Source organism: Apiospora marii (genome assembly GCF_038362585.1).
Source record: "Apiospora marii strain CBS 49790 chromosome Unknown utg000005l_segment0_segment0, whole genome shotgun sequence".
Classification (NCBI taxonomy): Eukaryota; Fungi; Ascomycota; class Sordariomycetes; order Amphisphaeriales; family Apiosporaceae; genus Apiospora; species Apiospora marii.
This window is the reverse complement of record NW_027117377.1, coordinates 1,327,729-1,345,875: the sequence shown is the minus strand read 5'-3', so window position 1 is coordinate 1,345,875 and position 18,147 is coordinate 1,327,729. Positions and strand designations below refer to the sequence as shown.

General features: G+C 53.3%; 7 protein-coding genes across 7 annotated transcripts; 4 read left to right on the top strand and 3 right to left on the bottom strand.

Annotated features, from left to right (window-relative positions):
- Positions 1-30: 30 nt before the first annotated feature.
- PG985_008306 (uncharacterized protein) lies at positions 31-3,928 on the top strand (the record flags this gene model as incomplete). The annotated part of the gene is made up of 9 exons (XM_066828074.1): positions 31-312; positions 369-392; positions 463-634; positions 688-1,062; positions 1,117-1,701; positions 1,758-1,863; positions 1,912-2,172; positions 2,231-2,404; positions 2,974-3,928. 9 exons carry the CDS (start codon positions 31-33, stop codon positions 3,926-3,928), a joined length of 2,934 nt encoding a protein of 977 aa, XP_066682986.1.
- A 261-nt stretch (positions 3,929-4,189) lies between these two features.
- Positions 4,190-5,230, bottom strand: PG985_008305 (SGNH hydrolase-type esterase domain-containing protein; the record flags this gene model as incomplete). The annotated part of the gene is made up of 1 exon (XM_066828073.1): positions 4,190-5,230. The coding sequence occupies one exon, from the start codon at positions 5,228-5,230 to the stop codon at positions 4,190-4,192; it is 1,041 nt and encodes a 346-aa protein (XP_066682985.1).
- A 2,180-nt stretch (positions 5,231-7,410) lies between these two features.
- PG985_008304 (uncharacterized protein) lies at positions 7,411-8,385 on the top strand (the record flags this gene model as incomplete). The annotated part of the gene is made up of 1 exon (XM_066828072.1): positions 7,411-8,385. One exon carries the CDS (start codon positions 7,411-7,413, stop codon positions 8,383-8,385), a length of 975 nt encoding a protein of 324 aa, XP_066682984.1.
- Positions 8,386-8,477: 92 nt separating this feature from the next.
- PG985_008303 (uncharacterized protein) lies at positions 8,478-9,050 on the top strand (the record flags this gene model as incomplete). The annotated part of the gene is made up of 1 exon (XM_066828071.1): positions 8,478-9,050. The coding sequence occupies one exon, from the start codon at positions 8,478-8,480 to the stop codon at positions 9,048-9,050; it is 573 nt and encodes a 190-aa protein (XP_066682983.1).
- Positions 9,051-10,396: 1,346 nt separating this feature from the next.
- PG985_008302 (uncharacterized protein) lies at positions 10,397-12,047 on the top strand (the record flags this gene model as incomplete). Its single annotated transcript, XM_066828070.1, has 2 exons — positions 10,397-11,914; positions 12,012-12,047. The coding sequence occupies 2 exons, from the start codon at positions 10,397-10,399 to the stop codon at positions 12,045-12,047; spliced, it is 1,554 nt and encodes a 517-aa protein (XP_066682982.1).
- Positions 12,048-13,238: 1,191 nt separating this feature from the next.
- On the bottom strand, positions 13,239-15,266 carry PG985_008301 (uncharacterized protein; the record flags this gene model as incomplete). Its single annotated transcript, XM_066828069.1, has 4 exons — positions 13,239-13,682; positions 13,753-13,948; positions 14,047-15,119; positions 15,240-15,266. 4 exons carry the CDS (start codon positions 15,264-15,266, stop codon positions 13,239-13,241), a joined length of 1,740 nt encoding a protein of 579 aa, XP_066682981.1.
- Positions 15,267-17,088: 1,822 nt separating this feature from the next.
- Positions 17,089-18,027, bottom strand: PG985_008300 (uncharacterized protein; the record flags this gene model as incomplete). Its single annotated transcript, XM_066828068.1, has 1 exon — positions 17,089-18,027. The coding sequence occupies one exon, from the start codon at positions 18,025-18,027 to the stop codon at positions 17,089-17,091; it is 939 nt and encodes a 312-aa protein (XP_066682980.1).
- Positions 18,028-18,147: the final 120 nt, after the last annotated feature.

The following is an 18,147-nucleotide window of genomic DNA, read 5'->3' as shown; positions in this document are numbered from 1 at the left end:
ACTAATTGTTGATAGGGATCAGCACTTCCAATGCAAGCTCCAGTGATCGACCAGTGGATGGTCGACGCTTTCGGTGATGCAGTAGAGGGTTTCACGCGTAGGCTGGAATATCCGGACCAGATTGACCTTCGCACCGCACAGTCAATCGACGATGTCTACAAGGAGACAGCAAGGTTGCAAAATCTGCAATCTCAGACAAGGACACTGCGGGCATCTAAACGTCTCAAACCATATCTCGACTTCTTGGCCCAGTACGAGAGTACAATTGAGGTGTTCATTCAAGTGAAGCCTGATATATTGGCGCTCATCTGGGTATGTGAATTTCAATACGTATTTGTCGGCATCTTAGTTACTGACGCTATGCAAAGGGCCCGCTAAAACTCATTCTGCGAGTAAGTACAGACTACTATTACAGAAGATGTACGAAACTTACAATGGTAGTTCGCGAACAATCTCACAAAGGCATTTGACAAAACTTTGGAGGTACTCGGAAGTGCCGGCCAAATCCTCCCGGATCTGCATGCTTGGGCATCCGTCTTCCCCACAAACCTCCGCGTACGGCGGGTTCTTTGTCTATTCTATGAAGACATTTTGGATCTTCACCTTACTCTCCTGAACCTTTTTGGGCGGAAAAGTACTAGCGAAGCCATATTCATACGTCACGATCCCTGCTAACTAGCGCCATAGAGTGGGATCTATTCTTCGAGGCCTTTTGGCCGAAGACGGCAGATGTCCTTTCCCAGATCCAGGGCCGAATGACCAAGCATAAGCACTTGTTGACGGACGAGGTCACTCTCGAGAATATCATCCAAGCTCGTAACGTACGCGTTCGTGAGGATGAGGAGAGTAGGCAAATCCGTGAACGTGATGACCATGAACTTTTCCGGAGACTTTTGGCTGACTTGAGAATCAATATGTACGATTCAGAGCTTGAAGCTCTTCTCAGACAAAAGTCATCAACTCTGGATGACTGGCTCCGGGAGAACAAGGACTACAAGATGTGGTCTACTTCTCGCGAACAGAGACGCTTGAGCATATGGCTACAAGGGATACCGGGTGCTGGTATGTCAAGATTCAACCATTTCATGACTATATGATAACTCACTTCCCGAAAAGGCAAATCTGTGCTATGCGCGAAGATCGCTAGACATCTACAGAACAACAGCCAAAGGGTGCTTTTCGCATTTCTGGCATACAATGATTACGAACATAGTCGTCCCCTCAAAGTATTTCAAAGTTTGATGTTCCAACTACTGTCCAAGGAGCCATCCCTTGCACCAGTCATCCGAGATGCATACATCCGACACTACCGAGAGCTGACCGGGAGTGAAGAGTTCGTGAACAACCTGTTCCTGGATCTTGTGCGAGACCAGGGTATGATCCACATTGTCATAGACGGCCTTGACGAAGTGGCCGAGGAAAACAGTAGGCTGTTCCTCGCCAGGTCTTTGCTAGAGATCACAACTGCTTGTCACAATGTTAGACTCCTTATCAGCTGCCGCAACGAGTATTGCTTGGATAAAGAGCTCAGATACTGCGACCTCAAGATTCGCGTGGACCACCATAACGAACCAGAAATCTTGGCTTATTTGGACAGAGAAGAGAAGATACTCGTTAGCCAGTGGAAGGAGCTAGGTGCGCAAGACTCGGTCCTTGCTGAAGTCAAATTTGGCAGGGATTTCATTGCGGTTCACTCAAACGGTAAGTCCGGGCCCAATACTCAAGAAATAGTGTGTCTGATACCAGCTTTGGCACAGGCATGATGCTTTACGCGAAGCTCATGGTGGAGATCCTCAAGTCCCTTGACAATCCTGATGAGATCCATGATGAGCTTCAATGTCTCCCAGACGGATTGGACCAAGCGTGAGTAAATTGACCAACCTTACTCAAGCCCTACTAAACGGCTACCAGCTATGCGAGGATCTTGGAGAAGATCGAGAACAGCCCTCCTCGAACAAGTTTCGCAGCGGAGAAAATCTTACAATGGCTAACCTGTGCCTCGGAATCACAACCTCTCAGAGTGAATGAGATTCTGCAAGCTATGATTGTGGAGAGAGGTTCACAGGACTTCAGGAAGATTAAGAAAGCACTCCGGGATTTACGGCAAACCTGCGGGCCAATACTAGAAATTGAAGGCGATCAAGTCCGTTTGGTACATTTCAGTGCCAAAGAGTAAGACCCTATGGTGCGCAGGCGCAGATCTACTCCCGGCGACTGACTCACAGAGCAGATATATTTTCAATGGACGTGGACGCTTTCTGAAGATCGTTGATTCGAACCAAGAGATCGCCTCAACTATTCTAACATACCTGAGCTTCGATTCGTTTCGGACTATATTTTCGGACACCTGGGACGAAAACGACGTCAAAGAGAAGATCAGGTCCCAAGACTTCATTCTCTTTGAGTATGCCTCTACCCAATGGCTCTCGCACATACGGGCTGGTTGTACTTCCAAGAATCGGAACCTTCCGCAGCATCTCATGAGAGCTCTCTCAAGATTTGTCAAGCTGCGCCAAAATGAACATCACCAACCGTGCAAAGAATTTATCATGCATCCACGGTATCGTGGTCTAGATGCTTACCCATCTCTTCAACTAGTGGTAGCCCAAGCCGAACTACATGGGCGTCACTGTCAAACTGATGTTAATGAACAAGGTTAGACAGTCAATTCACACTTTTCGGGGCACGTTGTCTTAACACATTCGAAACAGACACCGAAGTAACTCTATTCATTGACAGTGACCCGACCCTGGTGTCGAGAGCCCAGGCACGTTTCCGTCATTGCCTCGAGTCACTTCTCTGCCATGGTGCAACACACGAGACTGGGTGTGCCTGCCAAGAAATACAGAAATTATACGGTTGTCAACTCTTCAAGTGCAATCGCATTCGCTGCCCGCACTACCACCAAGGGTTCAATACTTATCTGGAAAGAGAAAGTCACTTACGAGTGCACAATCGACCATTCAAATGCAGCGAGTCGGCCTGCCTATTTGAGAAGATAGGGTTCCAAACTTCGCGAGACCTGCAGCTCCATGTTGAATCGCATCATGAGACCATGACGGCCAGCCCATCAATGGTCCCATCAACTACAAGCATGAGTATTTCGAATCAAGATTGGGTACTGATCGCGACTGATGCAATCCAACGAGATGACTTGGAGCTCCTACGGGAGTTCCCTTATTCTGCCAGGATTGATAACATATCTGTCCTCGTTGATTTCGCGGCCAAGCGTGGCTCGAAAGATGCCCTGCATGTCATTTGGGAAGAGTGGGAAGTCATCAAATCCCCAGATGAGCCCTCTCCGTTTGCAAATGCAACGAATGAAGCAGTGATTGGTGAGAACATTGATACCCTGCGATTCTGCCTTAAAAACGATTTCGCGAGTATAACCAACAGAGGCATATATGGCACAATACCCCTGGTAAATGCGATACTTGGGGGTAACGCGCAGGTCATCGAGTGTTTCTTGCAAAGTGGAGTTGAGCCGTGGGAAATTGACTACGAACGGCCCTCATTGCGCCATTTTGAAGCCAGCACTATATTTGAACTGCAAGGCACTCGTCTGGACGAATACATGGCCACAGTCCAGAAGTATGACATGCCAATGAGCATGCGCCAATACACTTTTGCTTGTGCTGTGGATATGAACGCTATGCAGCTCGCAAACGCGTTCCTTCAATTTGGGGCCAACGTCAACGATAGTTGCATTCCTCCAAGGGGCCAGATAAGGGCAATGGCATATCTGAAGCCCTTAGCCATCGCCGCCGACAAAGGTCTGTCAGATATGGTTGTATTCCTCCTTCAAAACGGCGCAGAGCCGGACGCGGCAGACGAAGATTGCAGACGTGGAATAAACCAGATTGAAAAACAAATGGGAATGGTCTGGGACGAAATTGTTGAGCAATACGGAAGTAATGATGGTAGCTGACTTACCTCGCCGCATATAGGTGCAGTTGCAGATACGATATTGTAATTGCCTACCCAGAGCGCATGGTGGGCAGAGGATCTTGGTCGGACTCCGTGCATGCTCGGCTTGTTGCCATATTATTTTCTTTTTTTCTAATTATTCTCTATTTTCATCCTATAATTTAATATTTATACTATCTTATAAAGTTAAATTTCCTAAATAATCTTAAACGATATAATTGTTATGCTAATGTTCCGATAACAATTCCACTTTTAGTTTTCTCTAGATGCCCACAGCCTCCTGAATAGCATCAGTGAGAACCACAGCCATCTCCTGGTGCGTCTTAGCCGACGGGTGATAGTCGCACCCGATATTGTTATTCGACGCATCCTGCGTGGCAAAGTTGACAAAGTGCGCCTTGAACGCGAGCTTGGACACAGCATCCTGCAGGGCGCTGGTCTGCTTCGTCTTCGCCTGCTCGGCCGAGTCGTTGCCGAGCGAGGGCGAGCTGGTGATGAGCACGGCGGCGTTCGGGTACTTGTCGTGCACCGCCGTCGCGAACTTCACCATGGCCGCCGTGTAGGTCGCGCTATCGATCGGCGACCGCCCTCCGGTCGCGAAGTCGTTGGTGCCCAGGTTGATGACGACGATGTCGACGGGCGTCTTGAAATCGTAGGTGTTGTCGGCGTCGTTGGCGCCGTACCGTGTCCACAGCTCTGGCATCAGAGGTTGGTTGTCGGTGACGTAGTTGCGCGTGAGCCCTTTGCCGGACCAGGCCACGAGGGAGTAGTCGGCGGACAGGTTGCGGGCGGTCAGGGCCCCGTACGTCTTGGTGGCGCCCTCCTTGTCGGCGGAGTTGGTGCAGGGGAAGACGCCCTCGAGCCCGTAGCCGACGGTGATGGAGTCCCCGATCAGCTCGATGCGGCGCGAGGGGGCGGCGGGGAGGGGGGATAGGGTGCCGTCTGTGGTGGGTTCGCCCAGGAAGAGGCTGCCCATGTTGGCTTCCGACTTCTTCCGGATCTCGACGGTGTGTTGGCCCTCGGCCAGCTTGGGGGTGTTGATGCTGGGCCCCGACACGCGGTTCATGGCGACTGGCGTGCCGCTGTCGACGACCATCTCGATGGAGACTTCGCCCCATTGCGAGGTGATGGGGATGCTGGCGGACGTCCCCGTGAAGGAGACGAAGATGCCCGTGGCCGGCCAGGTCAACTCCCGGGTGGCAGGGTTGACGCGGCCAAGGAACCGGTAGCTCTCCGCGCAGGCCGCGGTGGTGATATACGCCGAAGCGCTCATCGCCAGTACAAGAGATCTGAGGGACAACATGTTAGGCGAAGTTTACCGGCGGTAATGGGGGTGGCTACGACTCACATTACACGAATGCCGACTGCAATTCGCTCACCTTATATACCCTGCGATAGTGGGGTCACCACCATATCATATTATCACGGAAATTGTGCTGTGAGTGGATATGCAGTGCTACCAATCCAGCATGCGGCGGCATTTACTCCGCGCGGAAGACATACGATGCGGGCGCGGGCACCCAAATAGCCGGGTTAGCGCAGTTTCCACCAATCAGCTGCCGCGACCCAGAGCACCTTCAGGGGTCGTGCTTTAACGCCGATGCATTTTGGGGCATGTGCAGTTCTGCAGCGGGTGCTGCTATTACCTAGAATTTGGGGACGAACTGCTCAGGGTTTAGTTGGTCTGATGTTTCTTTTGACCCCCCTATTTTCGATTTTCTGGCCATGCACACACGTACAATGCACTTTCTCCCTCCTCTCTCCTTTGCCATCATCTCCTTCTCAATACATCATGCGATCATATCAATTGAAATCTTTGCCGCTATGCAGCCTCATCGACGAATGCCACTGGCAAGTCAATCCACCAGGGTCACAGCCTTAACCCCGAGGGTCCTTCTGCACGTTTACTCGTCTCAATATCGGACGTTTCTTGTTGCTCCAATTTGTTGAGCGATCACGAATTTCGACCGTGCCCGTGAAAGTGCAGGGTGCGCCATGCAATGGCTTGCATGTTGTATCGGAATAGTGACATGTATTAATGCTGCCCTCGCAAAGCGACCCAGGGAAAGAAGAGCTTGCTGAGTTGACAGGGGCTGAGGGCTCATGCATCTGCAGCCACAGTGGGAAACTTTGCATTTGCTTCCGCGCCAGGGATGCAATTCATCCACCAGCCACTGGTTTACAGAGGTCCAGATAAGCACCAGTGTCAGTGAGCCGCCATGGTGCACGCGCTTCATCCAGACGTACAGGACATGTTGCAAAGATATGGCTGCCGCGGCGCCGTTCTCCCGGTATCGCGGCGGTCCCTGGCTCATTCCCGTGCGCGGCAGAGCATTGGGCTTAAAAGGAAGACTTCCAATCATAATTCTTCTTCGTGATCCACTCTTGACAAAGACCCCGCGACAGCTTGGCTGTCGTCAGCCAACGTAAGCAATATCATTCGACTAGATCTCGCAATACATACAAGTCCCTTTTCCTTTTCTTTTCATTCATGGGTTCAAAGCAGTTCTGCTCGGGAGACTTTCAATGAGCTTGATATTTGGATTCTTTTCAAACGCATACAAGGGACATCTCTGCTGCCATGCTTCTAGAGCCTTGTCAAGATGACTGCCGATACGGATAATAGCCCAAAGACATTGCTGTGCGATCTTTGTCAACAATGGGATGATATAAACGTTCACACGCCCAGGATTTGGACACCCCGCAAAGTGCCGAGCAAGTCAAACAACAACACCTCCCGAAAAGTCGAAGTGCCCACTGGATCGTGGAGCCCGCGAATGTCATTGGATTATTCTATGCCCCCAGAGCATATTTCCAGAAACGAGAGTTCTTGCCTGGTTTGCCATGCAGTATGGTCTCTGTTTCAGGCTCGTCGTCGTACTGACGAAAACCCGATAGACCTTCGGAGTGGTTTGAAGCTTCGGATTCGAGGACCGTACTATTTCAGGTACAATATAACCGGTAGTCCCTTTGATTCTCACCTTACAATACTAAAGGAGGAGAACCCCATCATCCCCTTATTCCTCGTGGTCGATGTAATCCGAGATAAGCGGTCCGAATTGCGCATCACCCCGAAACTCAAGTTTCACTACGCTCAACAAGCAGTGTCCCGACTGAGCCGCGTAGAAGATTGGGAGGTGAACTATTTCGATGTAGCACTGCTTAAACGATGGATTGCCCGATGCGATAAAGTCCATGGATCCCGGTGTAGAGGTGATCGAACAATGCAAGGTATGAGAATGTTATGACGAGTTAGTGATCGATTTACTGTTCAGCCGCTAACGGAAAATACTTGTAATAGACCTCCCGAACGGCTTTCGAGTCATCGACGTTCTCAATCACCACATTTGTCAACCAGTTGGTCCAGTCCGCTTTGTAGCCCTTAGCTACATGTGGAAAGGAGGCAGCGGCGCGGATGAGTTTCAGCTTCGGAAGCACCTGGCCAACACGCTAGAAATTCCAGGCAGTCTTAAGGGCGTCAAAATGCCTGGCATCCTTACAGACGTCATGGAGTTGTGCAAAGACATGAATGAGATGTATCTCTGGGTCGACCGACTATGCGTTATCCAAGACGATCCCGCTTCCAAGATGAGCCAGATTCAAGCCATGGACGATATATACCGGTCCGCAACTTTCACCATTGCTGCTGCACTCAATAGCAACGAGGGAAAAGGTCTGCCGGGATATGGAGGGTTGCCTCGGTATCCAAGTCCTTCTACCCCGAGGTCTGTTCATAGCGAGGATTCAGTCCACAAGGGGGTCCGTCCAAACACAGCGGGCCGCAACCTGTCTTCCTCCCGGTGGAATGAACGAGGGTGGACGTTCCAAGAACGGCTATTGTCTAGACGAACTATTTACATCACGGAGGACGAAGTCAGATTCGAGTGTGCGGAAGAGAGAGCATCCGAGCCGGAAACTTGGAGCTACGACTACATGGAACTACTACCGCACGAGTACTCCCAAAGATTGCTTGGCTGTAAGCCAGACGAACTCGATGATCTGCTACAGCAAAGGAAACAGGAAGAAGAAACGGCGTGGCTCCACGGCCTCATTCCCACCCAAAGCCGAGGATCGGTCGACTGGATGGGACGAAGCCCGCCGACACTGGTGCAATACTGCCGTTGGGTGGAGGAGTACACAGGGCGCCGGCTCAGCTTCCCCTCCGACATCCTCAACGCTTTTGCGGGGGCTGGCAAGGTTGTGTCTGACGCCCTCGACTCGCGCATGCTTTTCGGCCTGCCGGAAAAGTGCCTGCCGCAGGCGCTCATGTGGGAGCGCACAGAGAACTCCAGCGAAGGCCCCGACCGTGGCCGCCGCCCCCCGGCCATCCAGGTCGACGGAGTAGAGATCCCCAGCTGGAGCTGGGCGCATACGGCTGGGCGGGCTCAGTACTGGTGGATGGATTCCCAGGGGAAACGTATCGCATGGACGACTATCGACAAACAGCGAGCCTGGTGACAGGTTTCTACTACAACGACCCGGATATCACAACCACCCACGATCTACGGAAACTCGACGTCGAAGAACGGTGGATCGATCAGGATATCGCCATGGCCGATCTCAAAAGAGTGGCAGATTTGCCGGCTTTGGAAGGGGTCGCAAGCTGGAAAGACTGGATCAAGAACGACGCCTGGGCACACTGCCCCCACAGCCCCTGGGAGGCCCTGGCCCATCGTGATCTTGATACCGACGCCTGCGACATCGCCGCTACGCATCCTGGATGCTTGGTCTTCAACACGACAGTCGCTTCTGCGGACCAAGGATTCGACTACGCTAGTGAAAGCCGTCTTCCTGCCGCGGTACGTGATCGTGAGGGAGGGATACTGGGGTACTTGGCGAAGATGTCGCGTAAGGGGGAGAGAACGCGAGCGCAATGTTTCTGGGAGAGCGTGGGAAAGGTGCTCGATCTCATCGTTATTTGCGCTTCGGTGGAGAAGTACACCTCGGGGAAGTCTTGGACGTACGCCAAAGATCCGGACCACGACATGTGGTGGCTCCGGGTGATGCTGGTGGAGCGAGTGTCGGCCAGACCTTACGTCGTGCGCAAGGTGGGGGTGGGTGAGATGCGCATGAACAGGTGGAGGAATTGCAATCCGCGATGGGAGACGGTGGTGTTGTGTTAGACACTGCTGCTTCGGTAGCCTTTCCTTGGGGTTCAGTGGTATTCTCATTTGAGTTTTGTTTCTCCCCCACGGTTGTAGTAGTCACACGCGTTCATGTGACTTCCTCAAGGACGTCAACGTCGGACTCCAGTATATTGAAGCAAATTTCCATATTTCTAAATTGCCCGGCTGACTATTGGGGACCCACCTCTTAAACTAAAACTGCATCATTGTATACGATTTAGTAAGATAAGAGAGGTCAAAGACTACGGTCGGTTTGGTCTTGGCGTGAGTTGCTAGAGCATGAGTTGGCGACTCGGTTCTCAAATTATGCAGTAATAGTACAGGATCTCGCCACGTGACTCAATTTGGCGCCTAGGTATCCAGCATATCCAGTGTAGCTAGAGGTGGCTTTCCCTGTTGTACAACGTGGAGGAGGGGGTGGCGTCGAGACTCGACAAGGGAGGGAATCCTAGCCGGCAGGGAGTCCTGGCCGGAGAAGGATCCTAGCCGACGTGTACTACACTAGAGGGCGTAAAACGCTAGAAGGTGTCCTGGCGAGGATATTGGCGATGGGAGTAGATACTGGCTTTCATGTGGGAAACGAGCTGGCGTCGACTGAAGGAGGGGATAAGTAGCTGGCAGGGCTGGCTGGCGTTGACGGAGGCAGCTGCTGACGAATGTCGGCCCAACTCACGCGGCTGTACCCCTTCGTTGCGATTAACTAGCGCGAAGCGCCCATGTTAGTTTCTAATGTCTTTAGATTGCTGTTCTTTCTCGGCTCTGAGATCGAAGCAGTCTCGCCTACCAACGAAGTGGAGAAACCCGTTTTGCCCGACACCGAATGTTTCCGAAGCCAGGGAGCCCTACGTCCCTACGTACCATCATATATTTAAGCAGGGCAACGGCCGCTCGGGCGGTGTATTCCATGAGATCGTCCGATCATCCACACCTCTGACTACAGTTCCCTGGTCAGGATGATAATCCGGATAAGTTTCACAACGATATCACAGTGGACATATTCGATTTCGCTCGGAGGCGTGGAGTACCAAGCAACCAAAGGCCCCCAAGGTGCGCCACGAAACACAACGGCTGTGTTGTCTCAGCTGAGCTTTGATCATATCCAATCAGCCCGGCCCCCTTTTTCTGTCCCAACCTCCTCATGGCGTTATTTCCTACCATTGGTTGGTATTGTTACCTAACAGCGCCCGGTGGGCAGTGCACCGGCATGATTGCGTCCATTGGTGGTGGCTGTGCAACAAGCACAATGATGAGTTTTGTTCTTTTCTGAAGTGGGATGAACTGTGGTGAAGGGCTTTCAACTTCAACAATCTTCGCTAGACGCGGCTTTCATACTCGAGTACAGCATGGACAGCCCGGCACTTCGCGACAAGCAAAAGATGTTGGACGACATAGTCGCTCAGAACATCAATGCTAGGTTCAAAATTGGTCAGCTATGCTGGAGATGTCGTTACGTCTTGTTTTGGCCTACTTTGAAGATCTTGAAAAGACGAAGACACTACTCAACATACAACAAGCTCGTTGGCTCGGCCTTTAGCGGATGCCACATCTGCTCCCTTCTGTTGGAAAACCTTGAAGGATTCCAGACACCCTTCTACGTTAAAATTTTGAACCAAAGGTCTCTTTTCAAGTCAATGCTCGAAGAACTAGGATCTGGCAAGTATTTACACCGGTATACTATCAAAATTGAACCACATAATGGACTCATTTCTCTCTATCCTGTGGACGTAATGGCTATAAGTTCGATTTACATCGAGGCTATGTCGAGTATCTCCACAGCTTCAGATGCGACTTTCAAGTTAGCCCACCAATGGATTCGGCAATGTATACTGGGCCACGATACCTGCAACACGCTCGAGGATACGTCTTGCTCCCTCCCAACGCGGCTGTTGGATTTACAAAAAGTATGCGTTAGCGATCGACACGGGCACGTGCAGCTTCGTGCTACTCAAACCGTCTTGAGCGATGGAAATGCTACCAATGTGACATATGTCACATTGAGTCATCGGTGGGGGGATGTAATGCCTCTGCGTCTGCTTCAAGGGCCCGATCCCGGAAGAACAGTGGAATATTTGGAGACTGGTGTCTCTTTGGGGGAACTACCACCAACATTCCGGGACGCTGTCATCATTGCCAAGCGATTGGGCTTCGAATATCTTTGGATCGATTCGCTATGCATAGTCCAAGATTCTGTGACTGATTGGACAAGGGAATCGTCCATAATGGGAGACATATATCGTGGTAGCGCCTTTACCATCGCCGCACTTGGGGCAACGGACAGTAATGGCGGCTGCTTCGCGACCCGAAACCCTTTGTTTTACGCATCGTGTTACCTGCAGAAGATTAATCAGATGTACCTACGACATGAAAATAGGGATTTTCATCTTGCTGGAGAACTACTCAAGAGAGGGTGGGTTGCCCAAGAAAGAATCTTGACCCCTCGTACGCTGTTCTATGGGAAGTTTGGCATTGCTTGGGAATGCAAAGAACTCCAGAGTACGGCGGAGGGGCCCGATGGCTTCGGCGGTAACCCTAAATCGGACTTTGCCAGGCTGACGTCGCCGTTTGACGACGATCTCGACTTGAGCAATCCATCGAAGACGACCACGGAATTTTATAAGGCATGGACCGACTTGATACAGTCATACAGCAAAACAAAGCTTACCAAACGAGAAGACAAGCTAGCGGCCTTGCAAGGCCTTATTCATCGCATTTCCCAGAGCGCACACCTGACTCCCGTGGCTGGATTGTGGAAAGAATTTCTTCCGGTGGAGCTTCTATGGTACACGAGTAAAGACTATCGTGAAACTCGTCCACCAAGCACCATCGCGCCTTCTTGGTCGTGGGCCTCCGTGGACACACCAGTGAGTCACGATTATCGCGACCTCGTGACGAGTTTAAACAACAGACAATCCGAGGGCAAACTCGACTGGAAAACTAGAGTTCTACATACACATGTAGAGGCTAACAGTCATTGGGGAATCAAAGGGACACTAACAATCAGTGGTCCTCTACGGAAGCTTTCAATCGACGTTATGGAAGCTAGAGGTATGGAAGATAGAGATGAATGGGTCATGACTCAAGTCTGTGACGGTATCGCGGTATACAATTTTGCTTATCCGGATTCATGTGCAGCGCCTTTGACAGGCCCCTTGCATGTCTTGTGGTTGGTTGGATTTGGGGTCCAATTAAAAAAGAATCTTGGGCTCGTGCTGGACCCTATCCAAGGGTATGGTGATGTGTTTCGGCGATGTGGGTATTTTCGTCAAACTACGTTCGATGATGGAAGGCTATACCCATTTCAATATGAGCAGCGTTTTGAAATGCGCACTATCAGGATCATTTAGGCGTTTAGGGTTTTCTCGAGGGGTAGAATAATACTAGACTGCGATGACCTAAGTGTGGCTCGGGATATGCACTGAGCAAATGATGGAAAGGGCGGCAATGGCGTGGGCAGTGAACCTATCTTGTCTAGAAGTTACTCAAGACACAAGTGATACCTTGAGATGTTCGAGTGTCTCGGATACGTGCGTGTCATATTATGTATTGAGAAAATATACGCCTACTGTGTTTGTCAATAGAACAGTTGCAAGGCACGAGCTTCACGCCACACCTGTTTTAAGGTCCGTACTTGAAGATTTTCGGTACATCAGGCTTGCCGGCGCCGACAATCGCCCATCACCACCAAAAAAGCATCACGAGTCAGCCAGTCACATCGACCAGTGTTGGTGCACCATACCGGCTGGTAGTAGCTCACCACCGACGACGAAGATGATTTCTTTTTGGTGTTGAGGGATACTCCTCCGACTGATACGGTACGTTATAAGCTGGCCGGTGCTGTATATTGACGCCGGCCGATATGGTTGGCCAGGGAGGCTCGTGAAGGGTTTTGGTGTTGCATTCAAGTACGCACTCAATAACAGCTGTGGTGTGAGGCCGTGCATTGTCAGCTAGTTGGAGACACAGTAGGTGTACAAATACAAGATATGCACAACACCCTCCGCTTCTCTAAAGATAAGATTAATATTATTCGTAGCAATACAGGGATATATAACCAACGCCAGCATTTACTTCATTCGCGCGCGTAAGGGGCTGTCCAGGCCAAGTGCAGGAACCCGTCCGCCCAACGGCATTCATCCATCTTCATCTTCATTCTCTTTGCCTTCGCCTTCATGACAATGGCGATCCTCACCGCCTACCCCCCATACTCTCCCGCAAATCCGCCACCTTGCCCTGCAACATCGGCAGCGTCGAACTCTTCCAGATCGCGACGCCGCTGCGCTTGCACTGGATCATGGTCATGAACAGGAACCCGAACGCCAGGACCTCGAGCCCGATGGGCAGGATCATCCAGGGCCACCGCACGGCGACGTACGTCTCCTCGAACCACGTCACGCCGGCCACCTGGTTGGCGGCCGCCGCCTCGGGGTCCTCGGCCGGGTCGACCTCGAGGTTCGACCGCATCACCTTCGTCATGGCCGCCGCCACGGCCGCGAAGGTCTCGGCCTCGCCGCCGGGCTTGGGCGAGCCCCCGCCCTTCCCGTCGTCGCCCAGGTCGTACAGCGCCCCGATGGTGTCGCTGGTCGGCCGCTCCAGGCCGAGGCTGCCCGTCACGTTGCCGGTCCAGAAGCCCTGCATGGCCACCAATTGGTTAGTTATGAGTGCATGGCGTTGGTGGGGGGCGGGTAGCAAGTCAACTTACGTAGAAATGGTTCCTCAGTGCATTTGCCGCCGGGAACGTCACCGTGTAGTTGCTGGGTTCCGTTCGGTTGCCCCCCGGCGGGACGACGATGGTGGTATTCTCCGTGGGCTCGGGATCGTGGTCCAGCGTGTAGGACTTGACCACCGTCTCGTTGAAGAAACCGTTTGCCACCTGGGCTTCGTATTCGTTCACGCAGCTAGATCAATCAGGGCTTGTCAGATGTTGTTTTCCCCAGCTCGAAAGCGCAAAGAAGAAGGGGAGAAAGAATTAGAGGCCTGGGAGGCGACAACATACTAATACAGGACACACTCGTTGGCGACGATGCCGTAGAGGGTCTGGGACGACATGTCGTGCAGCCCGCGCATGCTGGTCATGGACGAGATGGTGGGCTGTGTGGCGTTGAAGTTGACCGTCGGGTCGCTGGTGGAGTTCATGTAGAGCGTGCCTCGGTAGATGGCGTCGAACGACAGGCCGTTCGGCAGGCTGTAGACGCACATGCCCTCGAAGCAGTTGCCCTTGGTAATCAGGGACGTCGTGTTGGCGCACTTGGAGCAGACGGCCAGCGAGTGGTACGTCTCGGGCCAGGTGCAGTTGCCCGTGGCGCAGTGCGGCTTCATGGCGAAGTCCTTCTTGGGGTTCGGGCTCGTGTTGTAGATGCCGCTGTTGATGGCCGCCTTCATGTCGAGCGTGGCCGAGTGCAGCGCCTGGATGGCCCCCGGCGCCGAGTTGCTGTAGCCCCGGGCGACGGCAATGGTGGCGTTGTGGTCGGGCGACGGGATCATCTGGGTCGGGTAGGTGATGACCTGCTGCACGAACGGGTCCATGCACAGCGCCGCGATCATGACGAAGGCGCCCAGCTTGGCCAGGTGCACGTGCTGCGAGTGGAAGAGCAGCTTGAGGCTGCCCCAGGACCCGCGGCTGGCCTGGTCGAACTTCTGGATGTCCTCGAGCGAGCCCTTGTTCCGGAACCAGATCCATTTCAGCTGGCTGATGCCCTCGGCCACCGGGATCACGAGGGCCGCCTTGGCGATGGTCGACATGAAGGAGATGAAGGAGTTGAGGGTGATCTTCATCGGCCACCTCTGCAGCGGTCGTCCGTCCATCAGAGCCAGCGTGACGATGATGGCGGCCAGCGCCAGCGTGCTGATGAAGCAGGCTACGAACTCGAACACCCAGCTGCCGCTTTCTTCCGTCGCCTTGGCCGGGCGCGGCGGCAAGTCGTCGGGCTCTTCTTCCCGCTGGTGGCCGGCACCTTCGCCCTTCATGTCGGCCAGCTCGACATAGTTGTGGCCCATTCCCTTGGTTTGCGGGGTGCCGTAGGGGCTGACAGGCGGCCCGGGACTGTCCATCGCGGATAGACCCTTGGACTGCATATTCTGTCAGCTTTGGTCGAAGGAGATTACCTTGTGCCAACGAGCCAAGATCGTGACGCGCAGCACAGCACAGCAGCAGCCGTCTTCTTTTCCGGCAAGGATGGGATTACTCACGTCTGCGGGAGGGACGTCAACATGCATCGTGAACTCCTCTCGCTCGCTTCTCGTGTTCTTATAAAACACGGGGTAGAGCGGGCGGCGGTGGGGTGGGAAGAAGCTGGAATGGGAGGTTTGGTCGTCGAAGGTCGGGCGAGTTTTTAGCAGCCAGCCAGTGGACCGTGGGGCGGGCGGCCTCGAAATTGGGATCATCAGGCCCCGGGGCGATTTGGGCGATTTTGCAGCTGGCCCTTATGCTGGTTTATGTACGGCAGCAAGGCAGTTCCAATTTGTGGAATCCACACACGTTGTCGCGCGAACGGAGCAGTACGGAGCTCCCAATCGCGATCTCTCTTCTCATTGTGTGCACCTGCCACCTGCATCTGCGCAGCAAAGGCGGTGAAGGCGCCCGAACATGCAAAGACACGTCGGTTTTCCCAACTGAGGCCATACTGGGAGGATCCGGCCGCGCAAGCCAGACTGGAGATTAGAGGGCAGCGAGAACCAAACAAACTGTCGAGGGACGCCCTCGCCCAGGGAGAGCAGAGAGGCTAGGAGCTCGGCTCTCAAGGAAAGCTCTGTCGCCTCCGTCGTGTGTCATGACAGGGGAGGTTCCGTCCTTCTGGAAGGGGTCGACATCCACTTTTGCTGTACTTAGCGTCGCAACCCGCTAAAGGGCCCATAACGCTATCCCGAAAAAGAGCCCGAGGGACAACGTCCCCCCACCCTAATGGCCCTATTAAGATGACAGAAAGGGCCGGGCGGGTTCTGGGACGGGCGCCGGCATGGCGCTACCCGCGAGCCTGGTTGGCGCGTTGTCGGCTTTGCCGATGCGCCTTCGCCTTGCCTTACTCATCAGCCCTTTGACGACATGCCCAAACTCGCACGTCATTCCAACAACGCAAACTGTACAACTGTCGACGTGTGGTCGTTCCTGACCTTCTTCATGTTAATAGCGTATCGCAAAGAGGTTGAACTGTTGAGCAGCCGTACCTGCGGTGGGTCCCAGACTCTAGATTGCGTTGTTCCACCTTTTGAAAACGCCGAATATTTCAGCATCGACCCGACAAGGACTGTTCGATTTCCGGGGGGCCCTTTAAAGATCAAAACCCTGGTGGATGAGCAAGAACTCACAGGAGTGGGTAATGATACAGCGCAGGGGCAGTGGGAAAATTTGAAGTGTCGGTTGTGACACAAGACCCGGTCCCAAAGAGAATTGACCAACTTATTCGCCTGTGCAAAGTTTCGACTTAATGGGAAAAGACATTTGACTGAGAGGGGGAAGGTTGCCAGTCGAAGCAGGGGCTGGGAAAGAATCAGACGAACGAGTGGCTCTCCTTGGCGCGTATATAGGTACCCTTCTAAGTTTTTGCCAAGCGTCCCTGGCGGAAATAAACATGCTTAAACTTAAAAGTAACGTCGACTGACTTGCTCTAGTGTGGCAGTGTGGACTGAGAAATGGGCCCACCGATCTTGAAGAAGAAGTCAGTTCTAATCGAAAGGTTGGGTGGGGGCTGGTATCCCTCCGTTTTCGAGGTACGTAAGAGGCTCTCACGTGGTCATGGACCTGCTGCACTGGATTGACGTTTGTTTGAGGGGGCAAGCTAGCATGCATTGGCCGGTGTTTCTAATGTGGAGTGTAGGAATACGAAACTATAAGCTACTTTGTGAATCAGTGTGATGGTTTAGCAAACCATGACATCTTCCCCTGCTTCAAACGGGCTGATCTAACGTCGAGCCACTCCATGACGCATCACGAACTCAATATCCCGTATTCAAGATCTGACAAAGATTCTTCTACATCGCAAAGCGGCCCGTGGCTGATTCCATCAGCTTCCTGGTCGTATGTTTCAGAACTGCATCTTCTCTAGATCGCAATCTGAAGAATCTGACCCCCTTTCCGAGGGGAACTCCGGAAATCACCCCCGGTCGAAACGAAGATGGACTTCCCGGCGGCCGCCAGAGTAACCGACGTGGGCTCCGCGAGCAGGTCCGCGTAGCGGCCGCCGCCGTCGACCAGCGTCGTCTGCACCCCGCCCGGCGTGACCTTGAAGACGGACGACGAATGCGTGGCGATGTAGGCGTTGCCGGCGCGGTCGAAGGCGAAGTCGTCGTAGATGTGCGCCGCGTCCGGGCTGCGGGCCAGGACCTCGAAGTCGCCTCCCGTACAACGGCCCCACTCGTCGATCCGCACGCGCACGAACGTGCCCTGGTGCGAGTTGGTGAAGTAGAGGTGGTCGCCGCGCACGCGGAGGCCGTTGATGCCGATGGGCGGGACCGGGGACGAGGGGTTGACGACCGGTCCGGCGCCCAGCAGGCCGTGCTTCAGGAGAACGCCCACCTGGCGCGTCTGCGTGTCGATGCTCAGGATGCGTCCGTCGATCGAGTCGGCGCTCAGCAGGATGTGCGGGTGCCGCGGCAGCGCCGCCATGCCGTTCATCGTCGCTGTGTCCGGCACCGGGATGCGGTCGACCACCTTTCCCTCGTTGATGGAGACGATGTGGACCGCCATGCTGCCCTTTTCGAAAGCAAACGACGTGTGGAGGCCGCCGCTGACTGCGTACAGCTCCTCGCCCGGGTGCCCTGGTAGCGGGGATAGACCTGTCAGAGCAGTGACGCTTCTGTCAAAGGTCGTGACCGGCCGTGCTTGAGGCACTGCCGCCTTGGGGTCCAAGGTGTACAACATGCCGGTAGGCGACTCCATCGTGCTCAATAAGAGGCTGCCATTGGAAAGGGTCTGCAAGTTCTCGACGAATTCGATGGGAAAGCGATAGATAGACTTGACAGTCGAGGCAGGTTCGGACATGTTTGCTTGTAGGTTTGGTAGTGCGTTGAGGTCCGCGTTTGGTAGAGGCAAAGGAAATTCGGACCTAGCAGATGGCGGACTTTAAATCGGGCTGATTGGAAGATGCAAGGGGGATGCGCC